Raw genomic sequence first — 12,085 nt, forward strand, 5'->3', positions numbered from 1 at the left:
TGGAAGTTGCAGTGAGCTGAGATTGCACCACTGCACACTCCAGCCTGGGTGACAGAGCAAGACTCCACCTCAAAAAAATAAGTAAGTAAATTGTAGAGAGGAGGGGATGGCATAAGTGGGTATATGCACAAGCACTTAGGTTGTCCTGAAGCAGTTTTACATTATAGAATGCAATAGGTGTGTAGTATAGGGGTGACACTCTGGTATTTCTCTTGCTGCAATTTAAAAAATAATTGTTATGCACACTGAAATCAGAATTGATGTGGAGAACACAACCATTGCTTCAATACAGTTGGGATGAACTACATTAGATTTATCTTTTCTCCGTGTCAAAAATATCACTGTCTAAAGAAATATGCCAGAAGAACAGAAAGCCCCAGAGAAATCGGCAGCTGCAAGTTTTCAACCAATGAGGCAAATGGGAAAGAGAACGTAGTAAAGAGGAAGAAAGGCTCGCAGAGGGAAATACCAAAAAGCAGCAGAGTTTTGCCCTGCAGAATCCCTGGGAGGCCTAATGATTAAGGGCACCAAGTATTCAAGAGGGAATTAAGGCAAAGAACTGAAAACAGGACTGGCTGCTGCCACACAGGCTGTATGACAAAGGTAGGATGCCCAGTGTCTCCCTATGCCTTACACACACACACACACACACACACACACACGATAAAACTATATTCCTAGGCAGAAGGCTAATTCTCTAAAGAGAACACAAACTCAACATTTCTGAGCTTAGTTTAGCAGGAACAAAGGATGCAAAAACAATCCACACCAAGATGCACTACTGCAATCTTTCAAGGACTTCAACTTCCAGAAAGAAAAAAGGTCACATAATAGAGGAAAAGTGATCAGATTAGCATCACGCTTCTCGACAACTGCAGATTACTTATCCTAAAATTCTATACCAAACCAAACTATACAACTGCGACAAAGAAGTATTCAAGAAATTGTCTACTGTATACCCTTTTCTTACACAGCTAACTAAAAAATGTATTCCACAAATTAAGAGAGTAAACTAAAAGAAGATGGTGGTGGGGAGGGAATCAAAAGCGGGAACAGAATAACCCAAGACAGAGAAAGAAGTCCCAAGATGACAGTGAAACGGTAGACCTGGAAAAAAAACCAAGCAAGATAGGATTAGGATGACAGAATTCAGTGGGACAGAAGTCTCCAGGAAAAAAAGACTAACAGATGAACACAGCTGACCATATGAAAAAAAATGTTCAAGTATGAGTATTCACAAAACTAAGCAAAAGTTTTTTAATGGAGGCAATTATTAACTTCAGGGGCAGTCAGTGGCAGTGGCAAGGGGGTGGGTGGGGGGGGTGGGGAGGAATGAAGTTATTCATAAGAAAGGAAAGGTCACTATAATAGACAACTTAAACTTAGCTCTGCAGTGAACAATATTTGTATTGTCACAATAAGGTAAGCACTGACTATTGATTTAACAAAAACTGTATCAAATTATATATTGAGAGGATGTAAAGAAAGGGGAAACAGAGAGTAGTAAAATATAACTCCTTATCTACCACAACAGAAAGATGATGTATAATATATTAATTTGAAAACTAAGAAAAAGCAACAGAGAAAAAATGGTGGAGTAGAAGCAGGCACTCATTACTGGTCTTACTTCCCTCTGATCCAGTGATGTGGATGACATCAGTTGCAAGCTGTGGCCAATGTAATTTGCTATTAATAACACAGTTCAAGGCTGGATGCTTTACTATTTTAAAAAAGTTACAATTCAAAGTTATTTCTATAAAACAGTCACTGGTTTGTTTTGTGTGCTTTCTTGACTGGCAAAGAATTCCAAAGACAGAATAGCCAAGTCTGTAGCAGAAGAACGAGTTCATTACTCTGTAACATCAAAAATTCAGACAGGAAAAGTTTCTTTAAATGTCACTATACCCCTGGTCACTATACCCTTGGTATACCCAGATTAGAAGTAACTACATGTTCTTTATGTTCAGAGCAAAACGACCTGGATCAACACTCATTTAAAGTTTTATAGGCAAAGGTCTTATATCTTAAAGATATGAGAAGGCCAAGATCACTTGGTGAGTCAAATAATCACATAGCTATGTATTGATCTTATAGAATATTTAAACTTTTCTAATATGGTTATCACTGAAGAATTTTATAAGACATTTTAAACTATTTCATTTTCATGATGTTTGCCAAATTGTACAGTAAGTTTATCAAGTCATCTCAGTAATTTACTGGAATGTGGACACATCTCTAGCCTATTAGGTAATACTGCAGACGCTAGTAAAGCCAAACTTTTTAGAGTTTAACTGTCTAAGAACTTTCAAATGATGTTTCTACTTAGCGCATATAATGAAGATAAAAATTCTAGCATGCCACGGCATCTAGCTACCTTAAGGGCCTTTATGGACCTCTTGAGTAAAGGAGTGGCAAAAAGATACTTAAAGAGTGTTTTTTTGTTTGTTTTTGAAGCTGGGCACAGTGTAACCAAAACTGCTTTAAAAAACAAAACAAAACAACCCTGTGCAAACAGGTCTTGTAAGAAAGGCCTCTGTTGGGGGCCTCAAAGTGCTCTCCCACACTAGTTATTGAAGCACAGGAATCAAAAGTTGAGGGTGGGGAGATGGGAGAGAAAGGAGAAAAATTGTTCACTAAGTGAATATGAATAGTAAGCAGATGAATTTCAGCCATCATACCCAGTCATGAATCCCTAAGACAGTACACAGACATAAAACTCCATCGACTGGATAGTCCCAAGCTGCTGAACCACTAGATCTGGCTCCCCTAGCTTTAAAAGGACTTTTACTAGCCATACTTGGAAAAAATCCAAGGCACTGTTAGATATATGTCCTCAATATTAACCTCTTGAGCATGTATGGATCAGGAAACTTGTTTTTAACAGGAAAGGTAACAGATGAACAAAATATTTTCTGATGAGGTCCACAATATTTGTATGTGCGTATTATTTAAAAAGGTACTTCAGAATTCATTTTGTTAACTGTACACAGTGTTTAGCTTTATAAGGCAAGATGAATAGGATAAAATATTTTATTTTTCTGCCTGCAGTGATACTCTACTTAGGGTATTAGTAACATTAAGAAATATCACTCACTAAAGATGAACTTTCTTTAAAATGCTAGCCAAACTTAAGGAGTTTTTCAATCTTAAAACACGTAGACTGCACTGGGCGCAGTAGCTCAGGCCTGTAATCCCAGCCTTTGGGAGGCCAAGGTGGGTGGATCGCCTGAGGTCAGGAGTTCAAGACCAGCTTGGCCAACATGGTGAAACCCTGTCTCTACTAAAAATACAAAAAATTATCTGGGCATGGTGGCAGGCACCTGTAATCTCAGCCATTTGGGAGGCTGAGGCAAGAGAATTGCCTGAACCTGGAAGGTGGAGGTTGCAGTGAGACAAGATCGTGCCATTGCGCTCCACCATGTGGAACAACAGCGAAACTCCATCTCAAAATAATAATAATAATAAAAAAATGTAGATTGTCCCTGAAATTCTACGCAAATCATTAAGTAAGTCTTACCAAAAATTGTTTCTCTGGTAGTACATTTGTGTAACTATTTTCTCTGAAGCTTTAATGTTCAGACAAAGAAACAATACGAGTTTTTGAAATGGCGATGGTCATCTATATACCTGACAAACTAACTTATGAAAAGTCAGCAATGCGTGGTTCAGAATAAAACAGCATATTTTAAAGTATAAGAAGTGTTTCTGATTCAGAAAAAAATTCACAGGTTATTCTTATTTTGGATAATAAAGCAAAATCAAGACTAGTAATACAGAAAATTTTAGCTAACTTAGATAAACATGGAAGCAAGCTGTATCATGCAGCCCAAGATGTAGTTGTACAGTCTTTACCACTATTTAGAGTGTTTTTTGGTTTTCGTAAAGGTAGGCACAGTGTAACCAAGACTGGTTTAAAAAAACAAAAACGAAAATCTCTGTGCAAATAGGTCTTTTAAGAAACAGCAATGCCTTTGTTGGGGGCCTCAAAGTGCTAACTATTTTAAGGAAAAATAGTAGGATACAAGACTGAGAAATAAAAAAAAAGTCCATTATAGGAACAAAATAGGCTGAGGGAATGTGGTAGGTTTAGTAAAAGTAAATTTCCCCCTTTCTTTGCTACCCTTTACAGCAAACCTTAAAATTGTCTATTTGTTGTCTCTAATTTCTCTCCTACTCCTACTACTTTTACTCCCCTGCCCTGGAAATTACTGAAAAAGTCACCAAAGGTCCTCAATTAAATTCAGTGGTTAACAGCTTTCAGATATCTTAAATGACACCAACATTGGATAGTTGATTATTTACTCCTTTCTAGATCTTGTATATTTGCTTCATTTGGATTTCAGAATACCATATTTTTTTAGTCACTATGAAGTCTACTTGGCTGGTTCCTCCTCTTCTCTTCATTCCTCTTCTTCTCATTCCTCTTCTCCTGCTCTCTTTTATTGAAGTCCCCAGAGGGTAGTTCTTGGTCCCTTCTTTTCTATATTCACTCCCTTAGTGATCTCAACTAGGCTCATGGCACCACTTATGTTCCAATGACTACTAAATGTATATCCCTAGTCCAATCCTCTTTCCTGGACTCCAGGCTAGTACATCCAATCACTTAAACAACCAGCTTCTTGACCTCTCTACTTCTCAAACTTACCATGTCTAAAATGGAACTTCTGATCTCCCCTTATGCCAACTCTGTTTCATCTGCAACCTTGCCCATCTCAGTTGACAGCAATTCCACCCTTCCAGGTGCCCAAACTAAAAACCCTGGAGTTATTCTTTGCTCTTCTTCTACACTCTGCATTCAATAGGTCAAAAATCTTATTATCTTTACCTTCCAAGTCTAGCTAGAATTCAACCACTTCTCACAATGTCCATTGCTTCCAACCTAGTCTGAATCACCATTATCACTCAAGTGGATTACTGAAATAGCCAAATCAACTCCCTACTTTTGCCCCTGACCCATGCATAGTCTAACAGAGACCAATTAGCCTTTAAAAATTCTATGATGACTCCTCCCATTTCAATAGAAAAGGTCACAGTCCTTTAAAGGCCTAAGAAGGCTCTATCATTCTGGCCATACCTGCCTCATTCTCTCACTCTTACTGGGGCTAGGGTCTTACTGGGACTAGGGTCTTACTGGGGCTAGTTCCTTTTGTATAGCTAATTCTCTCCCTTCCCAGTCTTTACTCAAATGTCATCTTCTCAATAAGATTCATCATCATTCGATTTAGTACTAGAGTGCACTCCCACCACAGTCCTTAAAGGTGCACCACTTTTTCCCCATAGCACTTAACAAAGCCTTCTAGTTAATGAAAACAACTACTAAACAAGACAGTCCCTTTTCAGATAAATGTCGATATTCTTCAATACTATATTAAAACTGGACAAGTGGTAGGTTCTTAAAGGTTAGTTGCAATGTAGAATCTGAACTATACCAGTAAACTTTTCATACTGTTGTATTAAAATCCACTGGTCTATTTTAAAATCTGAATGACTCTTTTACCCATGCCTGACTCTATGACATCATATATATCGGTCATTTGAAAAATACCGGTTCACTGGGTTTGCAGGTTTTTCAAAACATTCTACATGTATTAAAAAATGTACACTTACTATCACCATCTCATCAGAAACATCCTTAGGTATTGGAAGGCTGGGGGAGAGGGGTCAATTCAAAAATTCAAATTTCTGTTTGAAAACTAGAATTTTGTCATTGGTAACAAATGCTATCAGTGGTTTTCCTTAAAAAGGCTTCCTTCAGTTTTTGAGAAAATGTCTAGTCTGAGTAGTCAGTCTATTAATCGTTAAGAAAGAACGGGTCTCCATGAAAAAAAGAAGCTAGTGTAGCCTACAACTGAAACAATGCAGAACCCCACTTCCGCATGCAGTTACTTTATGCCTATTTCCCATTTTGTCACACAAAATATTAAATACAGAGGTATTCAAAGGTTGCGATTTAATAAAATTAGCATTCTTAAGTTAAAACTGGCTTTTTTTAATTGCAAGTACCCGGAGGTGAATATGATGACTATAGTCTGGTGCCACTGCCTTGATGCATGCTAAGGCATCAGCAGTTTTACCCATCATTGCTTTTGCACCATCAGGACAAATGTTAACACATTTGTGCCAATAATTATGTCTTAGTATTTTTATGAAAATAGTTTTAAACTCTCAGACCACAAGTAGGGTCTCAAGAAGGAGAATCCCTGACCCACAATGCTGTGCTACACTAATCCATTTGCAGAAAAATGGTAGCTGCTTTGCTACAGTAATCCATTTACAGAAAAGTGGTTTCTTCGAGAATATTATCCAACAGGATAAGAAACTTCCCTTAGTTTTGCAATCTATTAGTAAGAAGAACAGAATGCATTTTTAGAAGGAAAAAAAGGGGAGGAGGATGTCTGAACGTTTGTCTCCTCCAATGTTAATAAGATGAAATTCTACTCACATCCCAAGGTGATAGTATTAAGTGGTAGACACTTTCAAGGTGATTAGGTCATGAGATTGTAGCCCTGACATTTGGGATTACTACCTTTAGAAGACACCAGAGATCCTGGCTAGCTTCTCCTACTACATGAGGATACAGCAAGAGAGTGTCTTCTGTGAGGAAGTAGACCACCATCAGACAACGAACCTGTTATTGCTTTAATTTTGAACCTTCCAACCTTCAGGACTGTTAGGAATATTTGTTATTTATAAGCCACCAGTTTTTGGTATTTTGTAATAGCAGCTGAAACAGAGCAAGACAGAGGAAAAGGAGAGGTAGTAAAAATTAAGGAAATGAGACTAATAAAAATATGGTCAGAGTGAAGGGGAAATAAATCACATTAATTATACTTTTAAGTATTCTACTTCTGCCCTGATCTTCAAGAAAACCGGTGAAATAATTTAACAAATATCATTCATTATACCAAAATGGGAGTTTCAATAAATAATAATGATTGAGCAAATGAATGAGCTTCAGGATATAAAAAGACAGTTCATCTTTAGATCTTTGATTTTACTCACTACAAAGAAAAAACTTCATCTACGTAAAGTCTGAAGGTATATAGCTCCTATATGAGACAGTATCTCCCTCAAATACAAAAAAATGAGCTGCCTCTGTAGATATATATGCTGCTGATACAATAACTGGACAATGTATAATTCTATCAGTCTTTAAAAATACATTTCATATTGCTTTCATCTCTATATACATACAGTATTAGAGGTACAAATAAAATTAAATTATATTTACATCTTTTTTACAGGGTGCCATGATATGGTTCCTTAACTCAATTAACCTAACTACTGACCTTACAAACTCTGAATATTAACTCTGGCAAAAGCATAATGGGATCAAAGGGTGTGTTAAAGAAAGCACGAGTTATGCATGTCAGTATTTCACCCAGAACCAAGGTCCAGTGATGGTGTTTAACAATACAGTTACTAGGCTGTTAGAAATCTGGGATTCTGATAAACATATCTGAATATTACAATTTTCCTTATCAGAAAAACAACTCAAAGGCTCCATATTCTGAAAACCCTTGCCTAAGATTAAATACACTGTGACAGGTTACTGATGGTTCTTTTAAAATATACTGGGCTTTCTTTAAATAGATAAGGTGTGTTTTACTTAACTCACTTACGTAACCACATATAAAAATAAAATCAAGATGAAATGCAAAGGAAGAGAAATTATACGACTGAGCACCAACCTTGTATCAGATTCTACATACCAATATCTCATTTAATAGTCTAAATAAACTACATATGCTAGACTGGCGGGGGCGGGATGGAGCTCCTAATCTATGTGTTTACATGCTACAAAAACCTCCCATTCCTGTTCTTAAACCAGAAAACCTATATTTACATGTTTTTATAACAAAATGATGATCCTAATCCAAAGTGGGAAATTAGTGCAATCAAGCTAACATTTATTTCAAATATAATAAGTATGCCCCATTTTTAACAAAACTTGATATATGAATCCTGAACGCGGAGTAATAGAAATGTTAGGAGCTAGAGAAGTGCTTTCGAGATCATATAATACAATCTCCTAATTTTATAGATGAAGCAATTGAAATAAAAGTGTCTATTTTTCACCCAAATTAAAATAGTGCTAGACTACATCTGTGGTCTCCTCACTTCAGGTGTTATAAATCTAATTACACGAGTGAACTCAATTATTTGCATGAGATTTTTTCAAAAGCATCTACGCAGCTACTGAATTTTAAAAAAAAGATTTAATTTGCCTGATTACTGGCAGCAAACATTTCAGAAATATGAAAAGCCAATTGCCTAAACTGGGTCTCACAGATTAATAGAAAAATATTGTTTTTATGCCAGAACAGTGGCTGGCCCATAATTGGTGTACAATAAATATTTGTTGAATGAAAGTGTGCTAACCTAAAGTATTGCCATCATTGGCTCAAGAGTCCATATGTCCAACTCAAAGCAAGACACCGTGAACAGAACTGCATGTATATCTCTTTCATAATCTTAAAAGTGGTGGATCTAAAAACTGGAGTATTTAAGAAGATGCCGGTAGGAGTCTCAGCATAATTCACCGAAGCCATTTTTGATAAGAAAACTCTTTATAACCCTCCAAATAAGTAACGCTTAAAATTGCTATGATTCTCCAAATGATATAAAGGAACAAATCTAAACAGGAGGCTAAAGTAGCAGCTCTAATACTCATGTTGGCAATCAGGGAACTAAGACTTTGGGCTTAGTCCTAATCTTGCACACACATAGTAACTTAACACTATCTTCAAAAAAAATCTGACCTCTCTCCACTCCTACTTTCTTCTAAGCAGCAGAAAAGCAAACGGTGTACAAGAGGGGTGGTTTTCTCGAAAGGAATCTGACCCCAAAAGTACTGCAAAGCTTTGCACCCCATTCACCACCTGGAAAAGCTCGGGCAAGAAATTTTCCAAGGCCTAGAAACACCCCACAGCAACCACGGGAGAATAACCAACGCCTTCCCCGCTGGATCCCGTAGCCCCCTTACCACCCACCCTGCAAAGCCGAGCCCGGAAATGAGCTGCCCGAGGTCCGAGGTGGGGCGTGAGTGACGTGCGGAGGCCCAAGCGCGCGGCAAGGAGCGAAGGCTGAAGGAGGCTCCGGCGCCCATTTTGTCCTCAGCCTCCGCACTTTCCGCCCCGTCCCCTTGGGCCATGCAACCTACGCGAAATCCGGAGGCAGGCTACTCAAAGCGGCCCTGCATCCCCGACACCCGCTAGACTGCGGCCTGCAGCCGGGGCCAGAGGCGGTCGGGTAATCAAACGCCGACCCCAGTTCTCGCCGGCATCTCCTGCGACGCTTGAATTCGGCCTCCGCCTCACTCCAGGCCCCGCAGGCCCAAACCTCACTCCCGGCCCGGGTTATGAAACCCTCAACCTTGTCTGCCTGGGCCTCTCTCGCCCTCGGGCCCAGGCCTCACCCCCTCGCTTCCCGGAACCGGAGCCCCCTACGCCACCCACGGGCTGGGTCTCTCCCCTCACCCGCGGCCCGTGGCTGCTCCCCGCCCAGGCCTCACCCCTGGTCCCCCTCGTCCCCCTTCACCCCCCCTCGCCCCTCTCGCCTGCGTCTTCGGCCCCAGCACCCTCAGCCCCAGTGCGCACGCCCCGCCAGGACCGTACCCCCCGGCAAACAGATGCACCAGCGTGTCCCTCTGGCTCATTCTCTCTCCCGCATGTCCTCCAGGCGCTGAGGCGGGACGCGGATCTGGCCGCCCGCTACGGCAGGCGGCTTTGGTCCCGGACTGGAGACGCACAGCGCCCCGGGGACGGCGAGGAGAGCTGGCCGAGACGCGGCTGCAGAAAGCAACCGGCACAGCCCTCCCCCGCGGCACTCTAGCCGCCCCACCGCCTGCCTAAGCGCGCCGCCCTCCACCGAAGGCCGAGAGCGACCCGGCGCAGCGCGACAGAGGGTGGGCGGGGGATGGTAGGGGAAAGATGACTATTTGATGGCCCCCGACATAAACAGAGGCTCCCATTGGTCTGAGCGTCGTGACGTCACGCACTCTGCAGGGCTCTTTCACGTGATCCCCGTGGGCTCTTTCAATGAAAGGGGCCACGAGGCGTGCCCAGAGCGCGTGCCCGCGGGGTGGTAGGTCACCGCGCCTCTCGCACCTGAGACCTGGGGCGCCCGGACCAGAATGAACGCGACAATCACGGCTGCGCTCTCCTGAACAGGGAACTGGCGGGGCGGGAAAAATCGCCTTGGTTCCGGGTTCACAAGAGAATTACTTTGAAAAAATTGGATTTATGACCCAGCAATTCCCTTGGTGTCTATCTCAGAGTAACATTTCGCACAATGCATACAAAGGTTTGTGCATGGATACTCCTGTACAGGCTCACAAACAGTACAGAATTATGAACAATGCTTGTAGTAGCAGAAAATTGAAATCAGTGGGGGAAGAAATAAATCATGGAACATTCCTACTATGGAATATTATGCAATCGTGACAAGGGATGAGGTGACTCCATATGGCAAAAAATCTCCCGAGGTGTGTAATAAGTAAAAAAAAGCAAGTAGAATTTAAACACTCGGGTTTATTTTTAAAATAATAAAGTAAAAGTTCATAGAAAATGGAATTAAAAGATACAATTTAAAAATATAAACTTTGTTTATCAACGTAAGCTTCATCAAGTTAAAAACACTTTGGTAAGTGATGATACCAGCTGTTTAGTCCATCTGTAAAGAATTGAGGGTTATGGGAATTTAATCATGAAAATGCAGGCTTTTTTACATTATTAACTGAAGAAAAATGGGTGCCATTTACAGATTTTTCACGATTAGAAAACAAAAATATGTCAGAAGGAGCCAGGTCAGGAATGTAAGATGCATACCTAATAGTTTCCCATCGAAATCCCTGGAAAAATGCCCTTATTTAAAGAGGAATGAGCAGGAACATTGTCCTGGTGGAGAAGGACTCTCGAGTGAAGATTTCGCAGGTGTTTTTCTGCTAAAGCTTTGCTTCACTTTCTCCTGTAATAAGCGGATGTTATTGTTCTTCAGCCCTCCAGAAAGTCAACAGGCAAAATACCTTGAGCATTCCAAAAAGCTGCTGCTCTGACTTCGGCTCTTGACCAGTCCACTTTTGATTTGACTGGACCACTTGCACCTCTTGGTAACTATTGCTTTGATCGTGCTTTGGCTTCAGGATCATACTGGGAAAGCTATGTTTGATCTCCTGTTACAATTATTCAAAGAAATATTTCAATATATTGATCCCACTTGTTTACAATTTCCATTGAAAGCTCTGCTCTTGTCTGCAGCTGATTTGGGTGCAACAGTCTTGCACCCATCACGTGAAAATTTGCTCAACTTCAGTTTTTCAGTGAGAAATGTATAAGTAGAACCAGTTGAGATGTCTATGGTGTTGTTTATTATTTGTGCCGTTAATTGCAGGTCCTCTTCAATTATGGCACACCAAAGAATAATCTTTTCCTCAAAAATCGATGTGGATTGTTTGCCACTGCAGGCTTCCTCTTCAATATTATCTCATTCCTTCTGCAAACAAGTTATCCATTTGTAAACTTCAGATTTCGTTGGAATTTTCCCCATCAAACTTTTGTAAAGCATCCTTGATTTCCCCATTCTTCCACCCAATCTTGACCATAAATTTGGCTTTTGTTCTTGCTTCAATTCATGCTGCTCTGATAGGGACTGTTTTCAAGCTGATGTCTTATCCTTTTTAGTGCCCCAAACTAGATCTTGTTCACATACGTTAAAACAAGAGAGTATGAATTTTTGGTGCAAAAAAGTTTGAAATTCATACATAGTTTTTTTTTGTTTTTTTTTGTTTTTTTTAGTTAGGGAAAATGTTTATATAAATTTAAATTTACGTATATTCCATCCTTAACTGAAAAGAGTAAAAAAGTTTCTGAGATTTTTTTTGCTACTTACCAGTTCCTTTTTTTTTTTTTTTAAATATACTTTAAGTTCTGAGATACATGTGCAGAATGTGGAGATTTGTTATGTAGGTATACATGTGCCATGGTGGTTTGCTGCACCCATCAACCCGTCATCTACATTAGGTACTTCTCCTAATGCTATCTATCCCCTTGCCCCTCAACCCCCAACAGGCCCCAGAGTGTGATGT

At 40.1% G+C, this 12,085-nt stretch overlaps 1 protein-coding gene across 1 annotated transcript in view; it reads right to left on the minus strand.

Annotated features, from left to right (window-relative positions):
• Positions 1–9,866, minus strand: part of SLC25A36 (solute carrier family 25 member 36) — a 36,362-nt gene extending 26,496 nt beyond the window's left edge. The window contains exon 1 of the mRNA XM_033212486.1: positions 9,618–9,866. Coding sequence (XP_033068377.1) covers positions 9,618–9,658 — 41 coding nt within the window. The 5' untranslated portion in view covers positions 9,659–9,866. The remainder of the gene's footprint in view (positions 1–9,617) is intronic.
• Between the last annotated feature and the right edge of the window lie 2,219 nt (positions 9,867–12,085).

The sequence above is a fragment of the Trachypithecus francoisi genome, unplaced genomic scaffold (assembly GCF_009764315.1).
Source record: "Trachypithecus francoisi isolate TF-2019V2 unplaced genomic scaffold, Tfra_2.0 Lachesis_group0, whole genome shotgun sequence".
NCBI lineage: Eukaryota > Metazoa > Chordata > Mammalia > Primates > Cercopithecidae > Trachypithecus > Trachypithecus francoisi.